This window comes from Meriones unguiculatus, chromosome 6 (genome assembly GCF_030254825.1).
Source record: "Meriones unguiculatus strain TT.TT164.6M chromosome 6, Bangor_MerUng_6.1, whole genome shotgun sequence".
Classification (NCBI taxonomy): Eukaryota; Metazoa; Chordata; class Mammalia; order Rodentia; family Muridae; genus Meriones; species Meriones unguiculatus.
The window spans coordinates 32,603,629-32,623,185 of NC_083354.1; the positions used below are offsets into that span (position 1 = coordinate 32,603,629).

Here is a 19,557-nt window from a genome sequence, read left to right on the forward strand (position 1 = left end):
GCTGTCTTAATGCTAATTAATTTATCATTCTCGCTGCATCCTGTTTAGACACACGGTGTATTTAGCCTGGGCCGAGCAGCCCCTCAAGGCTCTGGCGGCTTGGTGTTCACTGTCTTAAAGGGACCAGCTCTAAATAATATCAGTGTAGTGAGCAACTGTCACTCCTCCCATCCCAGGGCCCTCTGCCCTTGGAGGTCAGAAGGTCATCGTCAGCAGAGGAGAGTTTCCTGTGCCAATGCTTCTGGCCCCAAAGCCACGGAACAGCCACCAGGAGTGTCTCCACCTCTGCCGGGTACCCAGGAACCTGTGCGGCCCAGACAGGCGGGCAGACGGTGTAGCCCGGCTTCCGGACAGCAAGGAAAGCAACCACTGGGTGACTGACCCTCCCTCCTGAGAGGAGTTGAAAATAACAGCGAGGAAATAAAAATAAACTAACTCAGAGGACGAAGGGAGCCATCGGCGCTTACAGAGTCCATCAGAGTTCTGGGTGGGGTGGGGCGCGAAGGGGGAGCATTTCCAGTCATGACCGCATAAGAGCTACCTGCTGGCTTCCAAACATTAGAGAGTAGGCCACAAACAACAGAGACTCAGAGGTTTGCAGAGCGGCATGCGTGGGCCCTCAGCACTGGGTGTGAACCATTGCGGGGAGAGGGGTGTGAAGCACAGAGGTTACAGAGGGCGTGTTGGGCTCAGAGTGTGGATGCCGCTTTCTAGAACTGAGCGAGGATGGTAAAGTTCACGGAATGGAGACTCCTGTCTTAAACCTGAAAAGCGACCATCTTGATTAGCCTGAGCTGTCAATGTGGCCCAGCCTGGAGTCTGTGGAGAAAGGACTGTCCCGATCAGCTTGGCCAACGGGGGTGACTGTGGGGATTATTTTGTGGTTAACGGGGGAGGATCCAGGCCACTGTGGACAACACCGTTCCCTAGACAGCTGGTCCTGAGCTGTAGAGGAAAGCTCTAAGCATGAACCCGAGAGTGGGCCAGCCAGCCCACTGGCTTGAAGGGTCCCAGGGACAAAGCAATCAAAGCAGATGGCCAGATCTATAAAGGTCAGACCAGGAGAACTCAAGGGACCCTCAGTGTGAAGGGCTCACCAGAACTCAAGGTGACTCAATGTGAAGAGCTCACCAGAACTCAAGGTGACCATCAATGTGAAGGGCTCACCAGAACTCAAGGTGACCATCAATGTGAAGGGCTCACCAGAACTCAAGGTCACCCTCAATGTGAAGGGCTCACCAGAACTCAAGGTCACCATCAATGTGAAGAGCTCACCAGAACTCAAGGTGACCATCAATGTGAAGGGCTCACCAGAACTCAAGGGACCTTCAATGTGAAGGGCTCACCAGAACTCAAGGTCACCATCAATGTGAAGAGCTTACCAGAACTCAAGGTGATTCAATGTGAAGGGCACAGCAGAACTCAAGGTGACCATCAATGTGAAGGGCTCACCAGAACTCAAGGGACCCTCAACATGGCGCAGGGCACTTGTACTTTGTGTTGGAAGATTTTCGTCATTTTGTTTTCACTACCAGCATGACATCATCCGTGATGATTAAATGCCCAATGCCCATGTCACCACCTAGGAGCTACACCTCAGGTGTGTCTGTGAGGGTGTTTTCTGAGATGTGTGATGAAGAAGGAAAGCCCCATCCGGCTATGGACTAGGTGCTCAGGATGAATAAAGAGAACTAAAGGGGCAGGGAAGCCTGGTGAAGCCAGCCCTCATCTCTCCGGTTCCTGGCGGGGGGAGCAGAGAGACTGGCTTCCCCATGCTCTTGCCGCCACGCCCTCCAGCCTCAAAATGTGAGTCCAGGAAAAACCCTCTTCTGCACGCCCGCAGCAGCTGGATGGCCGCCTTCTCCTCCGAATCTCTTCCCGGGACTTTCTCACCCCTCGTTACATTTCCACATTAGAGTACCAAGACCAGCTTCCCATTCTCACGACCCTCACTCCCATCAGCGCTGGGAACCAGGCCATCACCTCCACGCCTGAGATCCGACTTCTAGAACTGCCAAAGCACAGCAGGCTGGGAGGAAGGAGGATGAGGTAGCCTAAGACTGAAGGAAACTCTTCCCGGGTGAGTCTTGTGCCCACTAAAGGAGCAGCCAGAGACTGAAACAATGTTTCCTATGACAGTTACTTCTATTCATTGTTTCTAACTTCCCCTCGGCACAGAGACCCCGGCAACGCAGAGACCACCCAAGCTCTACCTGTCCGGGGCTCTGGCAGAGGCTTCAGCTCAGCACCAGAGGCACTGCCGTATCATGCGAGTGGGCCAAGTACCTGCTGACACACATGTCCCCAGCTATAGGAAGACAGGTGGCTGTGACGCAGAGACCTGCCACCTCACCTGAGTCGCTCCTCCTCCTTTCTGCGGAGAGTGAAATCTCTCTGGACCACCTGGAGGACATGCTCCGTCTCGTCGTCCGTGAGACCGGACAGGTCCAGCTTCCTCCCCATGATCACAGGTAAACTCCGACAGCAGAACTAGATCTGTGAAGAGAAAGGAGAGACCACAGACTCAGGACAAGATTCAGCTCAGCCTGGCTAGAATCCACCCTCGTTCAGTCAGCACTAAATACAGTGTTTCCACAGAGGAGCATACAAAGGCAGTGTGCTCCTCTGAATGCACAGGGGCTCCTTCTAGACAGCCCGGGCCAGACACAGGGATGAGGAAAACTGAGTGCCTGTGGCTTCATGCTCTCAGCTCTGCAGTGAAGACAGAGATATGTCTGTCAAGCTCTGCGCTGTACAGCTGGGACCCCAGACATCAGGAGCTGGAGGCAGGAAGATCAGGAGGTCATCCTGGGCTATACTGTGAGGAGGAGGAAGGAAGGAGGGAAGGAAGGAGGGAGGGAGGGAGGAGGAAGAAGGAAAAAGGAAGGGAAGGAGGGAGGGAGGAAGGAGACCAACTCAGCTACAACAGATAATCTCTCCTTTTCATTGAAACACAAATTTCCACAAAGCACTAAACAGCAATAGTCAAGAATTCTTAATTTCTATGTTTTGAAGTAGGCACCCTACTTCATCACCAAATAAATTATAGTATTTTCTTTAACCAAGCAATATCCCGTGTTCACTACACTGGAAACCCGGAGCTGATGGATAAGGCTGCAGAGGGGCCAGCACTTTGTTCTGTGTGCAGGGTCTTCTATGATAATGTACGGTAGCACGGGTGCTGGTGTGTGGCTTGGCTGTAGAGCACTCGCCTAGCGTGCACCGTGCCCTGAGCTCAGCCCCAGCACTGCGTGAGGTAGAGGGTGGCGGTGTCCAGCCCTATCATGTCCACTCTCCAGAGGTGGAGGCAGGAGGGTCAGAAGTTCAAGGTCATTGAACTTTCTTTTTTAAAAAAAAAATTCTATTTTTTGCCTATTCTATTTTTTCTTTTTGTTTTTGGTCTGAGTTATATAAGGAATTCAAGGCAAGCTTAAGCTGCGTGAAACCCTATCTCAAAAATAAATGAATGAATGAATGAACACAAGCTTCAAACTACACAAAAATAATCTACATGTATCCTAACAAGCTATCTCAAACTTTTAAAGGATTTTAATAAAAAACCGACCACACTGGGATTATTATAGAGAAACGTCCGTAATAAAGTTCCCATCGAATGACTCAACAGCTGCTGTGTCTGTCACGAGCTTCAGTTTTGCACACATCTACTTAAACCGTTATGATACCCACCGCGTCCTACCAGCAGACGCCCTCGCCCACAGACGACAAAGCAAGCCTGGCGCTCGCTTGCCCTGACTGAAGAGAGACAGAGACCTGGCTGTCCCCTGCCTCAGGCTTGTGGCCCTCCACACACGCTCTCTAACAAGAGAGGGCAGCCTGAACCTCGGCTTCACGCAAGGGCCTAAGTCCCTTCCACCTCTTTAATATATGTGAACTAGGGACACTAGGAACAGCAGATCCCATTACAGGTGTGCGTGTGCGTGTCCCACATTCTGCAGGTGTCCTCAGAGTCAGAAGCCGGTATCTGTTGTGGGGGAGTTGGGTCACCTGGAACTAGGGTCACAGACGGCTGTGAACTGCCATGTGGGTGCTGGTAACTGACCTCATGCCCTCTGGAAGAGAAGCCAGTGTTCTTAACCACTGAACCATCCCTCCCAACTCCTTGGCTGTTTGGTATTTGTTTTAAAACACGGTCTTGCTATGTAGCTCTGGCTGACCTTCAATCCACTAGGCAGCCTAGACTGTCTTAAACTCACAGCAATTCTCCTGCCTCAGACTCATTATTGCTGGTGTTGGTCACACAGTAGCACTCCATTATCTGGCTGCTATTTAAGCTATGTGTTCCTTCATTTGCAAACAACAATGAACAGAGAAAACAGGCTGACTTTGGTCCTTAAGGCTCTTGTTAACCGATTTTAGACCGCGTGATGGCATAATGCAGACTAATCCTGAGATTTCGCCACAAAGCAGAGCAGAGATGCTGAGCTTTAGAACACTTCCCTCCACTAATGCAACCTGATGGAGCCACGCTGAGGCGGGAGGCTGACCTGGTGGCCTGAGGTCAGGAGAGGCCAGGGCTGGCCAAGTCTTGTCCCGGAGCAGCGTGGCTGGCCACCGCCTTCAGTGCACCCGTCAGCAGGAGGAGCCCTGCGACAGTGGCCGCAGACACGTGCGTGGCTTCCTCTAAATGCGCTGTTGAAGGGCTAGAGATGGTTCTGTGGGGGAGGGCACTGGCTGGCCGACAGCGAAGACCTGAGCTCAGGTCCACAGAGGCCATGAGAAGGCCAGGCAGGCGCCGGAGAGTGGCTCAGCGGCCAGGAGTGCTGGCTGCCCTTGCGGAGACTCAGGTTCAGCTCCCAGCCCCCACAGGTGGCTCACGATCAGACATAATTCCAGTCCTAACTGAGCTAATGCTTTCTCCTGGCCTCTGTGGGAACCTGGCACACACACAGTGCATGGCCATACACATGGGCGAAACACTCACATGAACTAGAAAGACACCTGCGGGTGGGAGAGCTGAGCATGGCCACCACACACCTGTAACCTGCTCACTACGGGGCAGAGACAGGAGGATTCCCAGCCTTGCTCTAAGTTCACGAATGAACAAGGTTAAAAACGACACAGCAGGACACACGCAACACCCTCCTCTGGTTCCCACATGTGTGCAAAAGTATGCACACTTACACATGGATGCATGGAGATACCATACACCCACCACACAAACACATGTGCACACACAAACACGTGAGTGCGCACACACTACCTCATTAGTCCCCATGGTGGACCTTCCCGGATGGAGACCTTCCTGTCCCCGGGACATCACTTATGATGGGAAATGAGATGCTGAGATGTCCAGCTGGCCAGATACGGCAACATGGATCTGACCACAGCTAAAATGGAGTGACCACACGGCCACGTGGCTCTAAGTGGCCTGGGCAGCGTCCAGAGCACGCTTGCTGAGAATGGCGCCAGCTCTTCCCCTTTGACAACAAACACAGCTCCACGTGCGATGAACCAGCTAGCACGACGGAGCCGAGGGAGGACACTGCTCCCGAGTCCCCCGGCACACAGATTGTCTCAGAAGATGAGCAAGGGCACCTGGGAGAAGAGGCGCGTGCCCAGGGGCACACACAGCTGTGCAGGCATTCCTGTCCCCTCGGGGGCTGCAGCCGCCTGCCTCTGGCCCCCAGCCAAGCTGCACCCACAGACATCCTAAAGCTAGTAATGGGAAAATCAACACCACCTCAGCCCTTAACCACAGCGCCACCACCCTAAGCCTATTTGCCAAGTCACCGTTCCCACGAGCAGCTGTGACAGAGGAGCACTCTTTGGTAGCTCTGAGCCAAGCACCACACTCTGCTTACGCCACACAGGCTTACGAGAAAATCAGCTGTAAGCTGTCCGAAGCTGTAGCAGCAGCTTGAGCTCGGTTGACCCTGGACGTGTGACTGCCAGGCGGTTTTCTGAACAGCACCTGCTTTTCAGGGCTACCTGGCAGGCAGCCTCAAGTGACAGCACTGCTAACACGCCCTGGTCACCTCCACGGGCCGCTGAGCTGACGTGTCTGGGCTTTAGAGTGGATTATCAGAAGTCAGGTGCTCTTCAGCTTTGGCAGGACTGCAGAGGCTCAGTGGTTAGAAGCCCCACTGCTCCTGCAGAGAACCTGCACTTGATTCCCAACACCCACACATGGGTGCACAACTTTCTGTAACTTTGGCCTGCGAGGGCACGTACCAGCACAAAACCATCATCACCATCGTCACTAATGTTACCACCATCACCGTCACCACCATCATCACTACCACCACCACCACTATCATCACCATTACCACTGTCACCACAGGCTAATGACTTCAAAGTCAGAGCCAGTAGGTGCTGGGGTGGAACAGTTGGTGGAGGCTACCCGATGTGCACAAAGCCCTGGCCCACAGCTTTGACGGTAAGACCAAAAGGAAGGTAGTACTTCTGTAGGAATCTATACGTGTGTGTGATTGTGTATAAGTGTGTGGGTTTATGTGTGTGAGTGTGTGGGTATATGTGGTATACCATACATGCAAAGAAAACATGATTAAGCTAGAGAACCCAATGTCCTAAAGTGATAAGGTAAACACTGAGGCACTCTTCTTGCTGGCTAGAAATAGAGCAGAACATCCTGCTCCCTCAGAAGGACTGATAGGTAGACCTTTCCCACTCCACTACAATGACTTGCTTTGGTGGAGGGAGGAGAAAGAGATGGAGGAAGGATGGAGAGAAGGAGGAAGAGGAGAGAGGGAGGAGGGAAAGAAGGAGGGAGGAAGGAGAGAGAAGGAAGGAGGAGAAAGAGAAGAAGGGAGAGAAGGAGAGAGGAGGGAGAAAGGAGGAAGGATGGAGGGAGGAGGAAGAGAAGGAGAGAAAGAAGAGGGAGGAGAAGAGGGAAAAAGGAAGGAGGGAGAGAAAGAGGGAGGAAGGAAGGGAGGAAGGAAGGAAGGAAGGAAGGAAGGAAGGAAGGAGGGAGGGAGGGGAGAACTTGGCTAGGAGAAGAATAAAAGCTCACAGATGGTTAAAGATGGATTTTCACTGTGGCCGGTTTGAAGCCAGTGCTGCCTGGACTGGTGGATCACGGCGCCTCTTTCTGTCCTCTCCCTATCATGGTCAGGCTCATCCACATGTCCACTCTCGGAGCACACAGGACTGTCAGTAGTGGACTGAGCTGTGTCTCATCCGAGCTGGCTCCCCTCAGGGCGCTGATGTGGCCACTGAGTGAGAGGGTGTAAGGCTGGTGGCCACTCCACTCCTGCACAACATTTTGGTTTTGTTCCTTTTGCTCATTTCTCCCTCACAAGGCACAATGGAGGAAAGGAAGGGTACAGGACAGGAGAAGGAAGGGACCATCATCACAAATGTGCACAAAGAACCAAAGCCCTCCATAAAAACCTTTCTCCGCTTGCGTGAACTGAAAAACAACACAGCCTTCCCACGAAGCAGAGAGAAATAACAAGGCCAAGGCAGAAATAAAAATTGCGGGGCTTTGAAGGAGAAATGAGAAAAAAGCTCAGGCATTTAAACGCTTCGTCCCCAGCTCATGCACTGTTTGGGAAGGTCAGGAGGGGACCTGGCTGGCGGGAATCACTCTCTCCGCTCCATGTTTGTGGGAGAGACTCAATCCCTCAGCTTCCTCTTCCTATTTCCATACCTCCCACCACGATGGACTCTCCCTCTGAAACTGTAAATCAGAACACGCGTTCTTCTATAAGTTGCTTTTGGGCATGGTTTCATCACAGCAACAGCAACTAATACTAAAAGTAGAGAAAGGTCCACAAAACCTAAAGTTCGCTCTTTGAAAACAGACCTTAAAAGGGACTATAAAAACCAACTATAAAACCAACTATAAAAGGGATGTTCAGCTCATTAAGGTGTGAAAAAGAAGGCATCAACATACCTTAGAGAAACAGAAGACATTAAAAAGACGTAGTATGAACAATTAAAACATCAACAAATGGCCTAGATCATAGATGGCCTAGATAAAATAGAAAAATTCTGAAGAAAACACTGGCAAAACTGACTCAGGAAAATTAAGGAGACTGAATCTGTAACAAAAGATGTTTCCGTGAAGGATAGCAGAGGGCTGGTCCCTTCCCTGAGGAATATTCCACACAGAGGAAAAGAAGGGGCATCAGTCTTCCATGAACAGAAGACTGTTTAAAGGGGCAAGTACCACCAGATACCCAAATCACGCAGAGATGGTGTCCCAAACAACACAGCAAAACCAACACCCTTGACCCATGTCAGTCAGCCCCGGCAACATGACAAGGTTTATGCCAGAACACAAGGTAAATGTTGCCTTTTCCTGCTGCTGTGATGCAGACCCTCACAGAAGCAGTCTAAGTCCATCATGGTGGAAACTGACGAGCAGCAGGGGCTTGTGACAGCCGGTCACACTGTACCCACAGCCAAAAGGCTGAGAGATGAACGCTGGGGCTCAGCTCACTTTCTCCTTTTTATTAAGCCCAGGACTCAGCCCAGGATCTGGCACACACTACATTTAGAATGGGTCTTCCTGTCTCAGCTAACACAACCAAGAAAACCCCTCACAGGTGTGCCCACAGACCAACCTAATCTAGGTAATTCTCCACAGGCATACCTGGAGCTTCTCTCCTGGGGACTCCAGGTCCTGTCAGGTTGACAGCTGGCATAACCTATCACACATGAAAATTTAACAGTAATGAACAAAGACCACAGTTTCTAATAGATACAGAAAAGCACTGTCCTCTGTATTGGTAAAACCAGTGAGTTTTTACAATTAAACACACACACACACACACATACACACACTTGGCAAAGAAGATATAAAAGGGAACTTTGTCAACTTGACATGGCTAGCCATAAAATACCCACAGGGCTGGAGTGGGACTCAGAAACTAAGAACACTGGTTGCTCTTCTGAAGGACAAGGGTTCAGGTTCCTAGCACCCATGTTGGCTGGCTCACAACCACCTGCAACTCCAGCTCCGGTGGATCTGTCGCCCTCTTCTGGCCTCCTTGGGCACTGCACCCATGTGCACATACACACAGAAACTGACACGTTTTTAAAGGCATGTACTACTTTGTGCTTCAAGCAAATTAACTTTGATAATATCCATAAAACCGCTACCTACTTCTCCTCTTTCAATTTATACTGCTCTTTGCTACATAGTCAATAACATTTCTAGAACTGGTTATTTTTTACATGCTTGTATTTAACTTGTTGATCAGAGCTGGACAGGGGCTCACACACTGTTGCAGCACTAAAATCTCCTTTGGGCTTCGTTCATTCTTTCATTCTTTTCCCTCCTCTAACTAGATAATTTGAATGTTTGCTTGTTTGGTTTTCATCAAGTCTGATACTGAAGCCCACTACTGAATTTTAAGTTCTGTCAGCATGCCCTTTGGTTCCCAGGTAGAACAGTTTATGGCTTCGACTTATTTGCTAAACTTTTCACTTTGTTCATTATTGTTTTCCTAATTTTATTTTGCTCTCTGAATACTCTTGTCATTTGGTTATACTGAATTCTTTGCAGGTCTTTCATTTTTAAAAAAAAATGTCTCTCGTGTGGGGGTGTATCTAAGAGGGCAGGAGAAGGAAGCATGTGCCAGTGTGTGTATGGAGGTCAGAAGAGAATCTTGAGGGACGCTCCTTGCCACCTTGTTTCAAACTGGGCATCTCTGATACTTTTTGTTGCTGTACAGAAATCTAGCGAGCCCAAGAGCTCCCAGAAGCTCTCGTGCCGCTGGCTCCATCTCACTGCAGGAGCAGACAGAAACCCTGAGGTTTCTTACACATTGTACCAGGCTCTCATGTGGGCTCCTGGGATTCAAACTTGGGTCCTCATGTATAAGAAGCAAACACTCTGCCCACTGAGCCATCATCTCTCCAGCCCTTCTTAACAGCTTCTTAAGCTTTATCCACTTAAAACTCCCTTCCAAATAAGAATTTTTTACATGACTCTGTGAATGTTGGTATATAAAACAGGTGTAGTGATCAAACATTTACATAGTTACAAATACAAACACGCCTCACATGTTATTGACAAATGACGCATTACTGGTTTGTAATAAATCTTGATGCCATTTTCCTGGCTTTATCAGGAAAAACAAAAAACCCTGGTGTCTGTATGAAAGCACAGTCTATTTCTGTGCTATTTGATAGTAGAAACAGGCCTGCAGCCCACCTCTGCTCCTGACCCTCTGGATACTGCAGAGACCTGTGGAGCCTCTTCAGTTTTCCTGTCTGCTTCCTGACCCTGAGGTGCTTTCCTACTGAGCCCCTGCTCAGAAATCCACCAGTGAACACGTGACAACATCCACAGCTCCGTGGTGGGCCAGAATGTCCCTTTACCTTTCAGCTGGATAATGAGGGTCTTTGCTATTTTGACTATAGGAAAGCTGGGTCCATTTCTTTTGCCTTCAACAAAGTGTGTTTCATTTAAGAGCTCATATCTAGCTATACTTGGAATGAGACCATGTAATTAATTAGGCTGGAGAATAAAACATCATTAAAAACAGTAAAACCTCGCAAAGTCAGACATCTCCAATTCTGAACTTGCCATCCACCATCAGCTAAGTCCACACCCCAACTGTTCCCTAGACAGAAGAACTAAGATGGCAGACAGGGAGAGAGCGTGCACCCTCAGGAAGGAACCGATGACTCACTTAGACGCATTCATTTGCATGCAAAGACCTCAACTACAGACCAACAACAGTTTGCGGTACTAGGAATTTTTAAAGACTCATTTGTGTTTAATCTATGTGTCTGAGTGCTTTGCCTGCACCACTGTCTGTGCTCCACAGGTGTGCGGTGCCCGAAGTCTTGCTGCACCCCTGGACTAGAGCTACCGCCTTAGTCACTGTTCGCTGCGGTGCAGACATCGTGGCACAGCAGCTCTGAGGAAGTACTTAACTGGGTGCTTGCTTACAGATTCAGAGATTTACCCCATTATCTTCCTGGCAGGGAGCATGGCAGCCTGCAGGCTGGGGCTGGGGCAGTAGCTGAGCACTACATCCTGATGCACAGGCAGAGGGAGAGAGAGACTGGGTCCAGCTTGGCTTTTGAAGCCTCAAAGCCCACCCCTAGTTCACTTCCTCTGATGGGGCCACACCTAATCCTTCTAATTCTTCCAAACAGGCCTCTTCCCATGGGGGCCGTTCTCATCCAAACCGCCACAGTGAAGGACGGGTGTAAACAGCCGTGTTGGTGCTAAACCTGGGTCCTCTGAAAGAGCAGCCAAGCTCCGAGATGCTGAGCCACCTCTTTAGCCCCAAGAGAGCTCGGGTTCTTAGCATGGGAACCTCAGGGATTCTTGCAGTCACAGAGGTTAGTGCTTAGGCCTAGTAGATCATGAGTCCTGGCCTCGTCAAACCCTCGTTTTTAGGGTGGACTCTAGGAGCGCTGCAGTAAAGAAGCATTAGAGCCCCAAAGAAGGCCGCTGCCACAGGATATGCACACAGAGTAGACAGGGAGGGGCGTGGCCAGGACTCCTCAGACAGGGTTCCTTGGCCAAAGACCGCCACATGAAACGTGTTGATTTTAGAGGCCAGAGGGTCAGCTCAGTTCAGAGCTCCACGGAGGGACTGGTCTAGTTCCCGGATCCACATGGGAGCTAACTCCAGTTCTAGAGGACCCAGGGCCTTCTTCTGGTCTTCGAGCAGCAGGCAGCAAGGTGCACTTACATACAGTACATACACGCAAACACATAAAACTTGAAATAACTGAGTCTTAAACTGCCAATTAGCTTTGTGGCAGGGTATTTAAGCAAAGGACTCAGTATAATATTCTGCGGGAAGAATGGGTTTCCCCCTGCCTGGAGGTTTGTGCTTTGTGATGTTGGGTACAAGATCGACTTCAGTTTTGTCTGTAGTTTGAGATTAATGTGGTCTAAAGAGAAGCACGCATGTGCCAAGGGTGGACCCGTGATGGCCACTTGCACCTGCTGACCTAGAAGGTGGTTTTGGATTCAGTGAGCTTGGGAGCGTCCCACCCTCTGTTCTGCAGAGTCTCTTGTGGACGGGCCACATGCAAACAGCTGATGGTGGCTGATCAGCACAGCACCTCAGGCATGGGGAGAGGGCAGGGCGGAGGAAGAAGAGGAGGAAGAAGTCCAGGGACGGGGGTGTCCATTGGGCTGGAATTAAAGAAACACTGAGGTCGGTGCTAAGGGGGCCGAGGCAGGAGCTTTGTGAGTGAGGACTACAGCGCTGGGAGAGAGAAGGAAGCTTTGCCCAGAGCAGCCAGAGGCAGGGTCACCCCTCATCTCCCACAGATCCTTGTCACCATGCTCTTTAGATGTTTCAGGATACTGTACCCTCTCGTTTTCTCCCACATTCTTCAGAAGTCACAGGATTGCATGTTTTGATCCATACGTTGCGAAATCTTTCTGTGGCTCCAGGAAGGTGTGCCCACATTGCACGAAACTAAGTAATTTACTCTAAATAAGTTGTTTAAATCTAGCACAAATTTGCTCTAGGAGGGTTTTCATCTGTGCCCTCTGGAACAGGTGACCAGGTGGGGTTCTGTGTGGCTCGGGTTGTCAGGACTAACTGGTTGGGGTGTGGCTGGACCAGTGTCAGAGCTTAAAGCCCATGACAGCCCCCAGCCTCAGCCAGCACTCAGTTGCTTGTATCCGATGGCATTTGTGAGTGCCCGGATCGATTTGAGAGCAGCCTATTAAAAACAACTCATGAGAAAGGTCACCGAGTCCTGCCTGAAGGCTGCCAGGATGGGCCAACTCTTCCAGGCCAAGGAAGATCGACTGAAATGAAAGTGCCCCAAAGTCCCTAAGACGCAATAGAAAACCTTGAAACCCAACATGGTTGATATGTAAATTGAAAAGAAAATGGCCCCAATTATATTCTTCAATACAAACAAAATAAATTAATAAACTGCTTCATTGTGGTAAGGTGATAACGTGCAAATAATAAGCAAACTCTGTATTTTTAAGACAGGAATTCTTTTAAAGCTAACGTCTAAGCCAGCCCCTAGGTGTCACCTAAGTGCCTCAGGGACTAGAATCCTGTTTACAGAAACGCCCACTTCACACTAGTCTTGTGTCATAGGAGCTTGCCAAGAGCAAACAGGGTGGCTCTGAAGACCAACAGGACCTGAACCAGGACACACCCAGAAGGGACCTCCATCCATGTAAGGTTGCGGTGGGGCCAGAGCGGAAGAACAAGATCGGACTGTCAGAACTGGGAGGTGTTGGGATGGGTACAAAGACAGGCCTTTTGAAAGGGGTGTGACCTGACGACCTCTGAAGGCCTGCATGGAACCGCATTTCCTCTGGAGATGAGACGTCAATCAAATACACAGGAAAGACCGGCGGGTTGGCCTGTTCCATCTTCTTCAGTACCGCAGCAAGCCCTTCCACAAAATGAGCACGCAGTAGGGAGAGACTGAGTCAGGCACACAAGGCAGCAGGGAGGCGTACAGGCCAGCTTGTATGGACTTCCTCCTACCTCAGCAGCCGAGGAGAGACTGAGCCCTTGCTCGCTAGTGCCTCAAGGATACGGTCCTCCCGGGCGGGTCCACAGGAAGCATCTCTCCTGCCTACCATCCCCTCTTGATCTGCCACATGTTTTGTGGACCGCTACTCCTAGCGCTGGGAGCTTGGGTTGGTTCCAACTTTCTGCTCGGGTCAAACTGCTGAGCCTAAAGTATGTTTCAGGGTCAGGCCTCCGTTTCCCATTTGCTAGAAGTGAAATAACTAGCTCTACAGTCAAAAAAAAAAAAGGAGCCCCCGAGCCAGTTTTAGAGAACTGTCTCAGTGAGCCACTCTGGTTTCTACCAGGAAGAAGGAACACGCTGACATCTGCAAAAGTAAATGCATGCAAGATGCTCTGGGGACATCTGGCAAACTTGGATTTGGGCTCTGTGATCGCACACATATTAACAAGCAAAGCAGGGTGAACACTTCCAACAGCGCCTGGGATACAGCTAGTATCTGCTGAATGTTAAAGTATCTTTTATTCGCCTGATGTAATTGTCTCTCCGAGGCTTACTGAGTCATCGGCTGACCTAGGCCTGGGCCTGGAAGCTTCTAGCCTCTGTGCAATCTAACCTAGGCCTACAATGTTTTCAGCTCTGAGATTTACTGCTGAATAAGCTCAACCTTTCTAGCTCTTTCTTTCTGGCTGGTTGGTTCAACTCAGCTGTTCTGGCTCAAACTCCTCTCTCAGCTGACTGATTCAAGCTGGCTCCTCTCTCAGCCTCTGACTGAATTGCTCTGCTTGGCCTCAAACTAACTCTAGCAATCTGTTTTAATTATCTGGCTCCTTCTCATCCTCTGGCTCGTTCTGTCTTCACCTGCGTCTAGCTTGTTCTCTCTTCAGCCTCTCTCTGTAAAACTCTCCCAGTAAAACCGCCTCTGAATTCCACGAACTGAACTGCCGTGAACTCATCTCCACTGCAGCGCCTCTCAGCTCACTGACTCAACGGCACTCCTGAACAGAACTGACTAGCATTCTCTAACAGCACGGTCTGGTGCTTTGTATTTGATTGTTAATATTTTGCTCCCTGAGGTCTGCTTGCAGTCCTTTATAAGCAGACACGTACCCCAAAATGATGCTCGTGACCTTGCCTTCAAGTTATCCCCATTGGCTGAATAAATACACACCTGGGCAGGGCAGCGTGAGGTGGGCGTGGCCAAAGCCCGAGGGCGGGCTTTGAGGACAGAAGGAAGCCGCCAAGTGGTAGCTTGGAGAGAAGCCCACGGCCGCATCGGCGGGGATGAAGACGAGCAGCCCAGAAGAGAAGCATGTGCAAGTACTTATGGATTACGGATGGAAAGTAACCCAGACAGGAATGACAGAGCAGTGGACACGGGATCCTAGACCGGGAGATAAAGGGTAGTTCAGGAGGTTAACAGCTGTCCTGCCCTGCAAGACGTGAGGCTTAGTTAAAATAAAACAGGTGTCTTTTATTGGTGATGACAGCGGGTTAGATAACACTGCTGTCGTATTTGCAGGCTTTAAAAATAAACATTGTTAGCCGTATTTATCTACTTCAACAGAGCTCAGAGATCTGCAAGTCTGTCTCTGTGCTCCAGGATTAAAGGCGTGCCCCACACCTGTACACAAAAGCTTCTCTTTGCCTGGAACTTGATCTATACCGCCTGGCCGTGAGCTCAGATCTGCCTGCCTCTGTCTCCTGGATTAAAGGCGTGTTTGTATTCCAGCCGGATCGCAGAAGGTCTTTGTATGTGATCTCTTGCCAAGTTCTGAACTAACATTCCTGTACAGACGTGTGCTGAGACTCCCCTGAGCAGCCCAGCATGAAGGAGGAGGAGTCCCGTGAAGAAAAGAGACCGTCTCAGTCACGTTCAGGTAGTCATTTGGGGCGGGCCTTCCCGTGGAGGAAGAAGGCAATGCAGTAACTTCCACACGAGTAAATACACGCAAAGCCGGGCCCCACAGCGAGGGGGAACAAAGAGGGTGTGAGCACAGATTTGCCTGGTTCCCTTCTCTAGGCTACAGTTCCCACCTTCAGGAATTCACAGAAATAAGCATCTGAAGAAATGCTTTTCTTCTGATCAACAGACCGCCGAAGGCTTTGCAAATCAAGTCTAGCCTCTCTCTAACTCAGCTGCAGATAGTTAAGCTTGCATTGTCAGTTCTTCATATATAAAAGAAACTCAAACCCTGACCAACACATCTCACAGAATAGTCCAACCAGCCACAGGTGACCATGTGTGAAAGCAGTTAATGCTACTGAACTGGGCTTTTAATTAGATTATAATTAACTTAAATATTAAATAGCACTCAATCCAACTATCAGAAAACTCTTTGTGTGTATATATATAATATATATTACATATATATTATATACGTGTGTGTGTGAAAATCTCTAGTCTATAGCTGTACTTTCTCTACTATGCAGTCCATGAAAACTGGATATAAACTGAATAATTATGACAATTTATCCTTGAAAAATACATACTAGATACAAACATTAGTTATGATGAAGGAGGGAAACGTGGTATCCTTGCTTATTGTCCTGAAGTTTCAAAGAAGAAATGAATTATTATCTTATGAGGAAAATATTTTTTGTATTGACTGGCACCGAAGCAACAAGTAGAACAGGTTTTGGGAGAAAAATCAGAAATCAAGAGTTTGGCTTTCACACATTGTACAACCAGAGGAAGACACTGGGTAAGGGTCTCAGGGGAACCAAGAGAGGCGTCTGGTCCAAACTACAGGTCTGGGGCTGGCAGGATGGCTCAATGGGAAGAGCTGCTTGGCACCAAGCCCGATGAGCCGAGTTTGATCCCACGACCCAAATCAGGGAGGAGACAGACTCGTGCAGTCCGCCGCTTGCACACATGCATGCACATGTGCACACACAGAGAAAGAAAGAAGAACGAAATGGAGGCCAATCGGTCATGGTAGCACACACATGTAATCCATCCACAGGTAGCCTGGGCTACATGGAATCCTGACTCAAAAACTAAAAATAGAAATATAGGCCTAGAGTTCATTGACATCAGCGATCATAACTACTAACACCACGAGGTCTGCAAGGGGAAAAACAAATAAAGGGACCAATATACATAGTATGAAAAGAGGGCGTGAACTGTGAAAGAGATATTAAAGGCCAGAGGTGATGCAGGAAGAGGCTCCTAGGTGTGTCAGCCGGAGGTGCAGGAGGAGACAGGAAAAGATGGAGAAGCAATATTCACAGAGACAAGCTGAGAAGCCCGGCTCGTGGATTAGACATCAATCCAAACGCCTCGGGAGCTCGGGAGCCCTGAGTGGAGAAATAAAAGCAAAGCCATTATCCCATGTGCCCTGCAGAGATGCAGAACATCAAAGAGATGAGGAAGTTACATCAGCTGGAAGAGACAAATCACAATACAAACGGAGAGGGGTCGGAGGCGAAGTGCCTGCAGGCTGCGGCCCCGGTGTGACCCCAGAACCCACACAAGAATGCCAAGCATGTTCCGTGTGCTTGTGATCCCAGAGTGGCAGGAGTGGAGACAGGGGGGTCCCTGGGGCTCACTGGCCAGCCAGCCTGACCTGATTGAAGTCCAGACCAATGAGGGACTCGGTCTCCAAGTGGCAAGATGAGGCCTCACTCGTCCCAGGCCATCCCACCTGAGGCGTGAATCATTCCTTTGTCCAGAGCCACTACGGTCCCTGTGAGTCACTCCCTGGACGGCTCAGTTCTCAGACCAACTGCTGCGATCCCAGGGCCTGACTTCATGTGACCCTCAAGCTGGCCTCCAGAACAAGACAAGAGGAGGGGCCTGAAGGAGGTGTCAGGTCAGCTTGCCTCTACCATGTGACACTACAGGGAGCCGGGAAAACACAACATACACACCTGGACCCGTTTTTCCCATTGCTGTGATGAAGGAATACAGTCTGCCTGGCAGGGAAGTCCTGGCGAGTGCAGCACAAGGTCACACTGCGCCCAGCCTGGACGCTGACGCTCAGCTCACCTTCACCTTTGTTATTCAGTCCTGGCCACGGATGGTGCCGCCCACTTTCATGGTGAAATAATAGATATAATGTTTTAAAAGAGGACACAAAGCTGGACAGGTAGGGAAAGGAGGGTAGAGCTGGGAGGAGCTGGGGGAGAGGTGAATGCGGTCCAAATACATTGGATGAAATTCTCAAAAAACTAATAAAGATCTGAAAAAAATAAAAACAAAGAAATATACACACCGCCCAGCTGAAAGAACTCCAGGTAAAACTGATAAATTGATCACTGTAGATTTCCCCGTGACGGATGAATCAAACTACAAAAATAACAGTAAGAAATGGAGTATTTTAGTAACAGAAGGACTGGTGTGAGCTGACAGGCAAACAGGGGTCTCTGCAACCAATGATTCCTCTTCATGACATGAAACTCTTCAAATGGCCATAAAATAAATGCAACAGATTTTAAAAACCTAGAATCATGTAACACCATGCTCTTTGTATTAAAGCAAAGAAAGTTAAAGTTCTGTATTTAAAAAAAAACAAAAACAACTTCTACATCATAAATCAAAGAAGAAATTATAATGAAAAATTTAAATATTCATGTGTGAATAATAACAAAAATACCCCAGGCCAAAATGCACGGATGCAAACATTGCTAAAGCAATGGTTAGAAATATCGCTCTTGATGCACACATAAGATAAAGGGAGACTGTACAAGTCCATACAAATCATCTGAAGAGATTTTAAAAGCCAGCTAAGCACAGCAGTGCACGCTGATAAAGTCAGTCCTTAGGAAGGGGACAGAGAGCAAGTGTCATGAGCTCATGGCCAGCCTGGGCCACGTTGAAAGACTACCTCAAAAAGAAAGAATTAGAGGGAAGGAGGGAGAGCGGAATTTTTTTTTTTTAATGAGAACAGAGATTAATAAATAGAATAATACAGTAAAGAAAAGAAAGCAAAAATTTGGTTCTTTGGTTAATGAAAAGAATTTTTGCCTTGCTGACAGCGAGGAGGAGGCATGGGCAGAGTCCCTCCTTTCCCCAATGCCTGGAAGGGGCTTGGGTGTGGCACTCCCAAGATATGTCAGGGCCCTGACTAGAAAGAAACCCACACGAAGAGCAGTTGGTAGATGACAACAGGAAGGCCAAGCAGAGGGTACCCAGAGCCATGGGGGGAGGGTTCCCGCCAGGGAGGCACAAAGACCTCAGGGTAAATTTCCCACAGGACCACAAAGCTAGAGAGCCCCGGCAGCCCTGAATCAAGGATACAGTTATAAGGGCCACCCTAACTGTTCTAATTAGAGAGGAGATAAACCTCGGAGCCTGTCTGCCATCAAAATTCCTCATGATTAATATGGTGGTTTGAATGAGGATGCTCATGTATTCAGACACCAGATCTTCAGCTGGTGACACTATTGGTAAAGCCATGCTGGAGGAAGCATGTCACTGGAGGAAGGCTTTGAGGGTTGAAAGACTCGTGCCATTTCCTGGTCACACACACACCACACCACCACCATCCACCACCACCCGCCCCCCACCCACCCCCGCTTCACGCTTGTGGTTGAAGATGCATGCTCTCTGCCTGCTGCTCCAGCTGCCATGCCTCATCAATGAGCGTGATGGACTCTTCATGCCTCTGCAGCCACAAGCCCAATAAACCCTTTCTTCTTTAAGTTGCCCTGGACATGGTGTATCATGAAAGTAATTTCTTAAAAAGTAGCTAATGCCATTAGTAACTTGTTTTTCAAAGGAAACAAAACAATGGAACCTCAGTTATGTAACAAGAATCCAAACAGAACCTGCGGTGTTTCCCAGGGCTAAAGGGACACAGTGAAATGCAACTGGACATGGTGCTTCAGGACGGAGTTTGAAGACACTTGCACAGATCAAGCTATATTGTTGCTTCTTTTCTCATGCAGTGACCTGCCCAGGAGGAATCTAAGGAAAGACAGCTGGCTCACAGTGTACAGGAACACAGTCCTGCTGGAGAAGCAGGCAGTTTCATCAGCAACTGCCATCAGCAGTCAGGAAGCAGGAAGTGATGAATGCTGGTGCTCAGCTCACTTTCTTTTGGTTCAGTCTAGGACCCAGCCCACGGGACGTTGCCACACACACTTAAAGTGTGTCTCTCCACCCCATAAACGCAATGGAGAAACTCTGCCCAGAGATTTGTG

At 49.3% G+C, this 19,557-nt stretch overlaps 1 protein-coding gene across 2 annotated transcripts in view; it reads right to left on the reverse strand.

Annotated features, from left to right (window-relative positions):
• The window catches only part of Myrip (myosin VIIA and Rab interacting protein), a 115,457-nt gene that overhangs the window by 86,354 nt on the left and 9,546 nt on the right, over positions 1–19,557 (reverse strand). For both annotated transcript variants that reach the window (XM_060385053.1, XM_060385052.1), the window contains exon 2: positions 2,354–2,496. In XM_060385053.1, coding sequence (XP_060241036.1) covers positions 2,354–2,463 — 110 coding nt within the window. In that variant the 5' untranslated portion in view covers positions 2,464–2,496. The remainder of the gene's footprint in view (positions 1–2,353; positions 2,497–19,557) is intronic.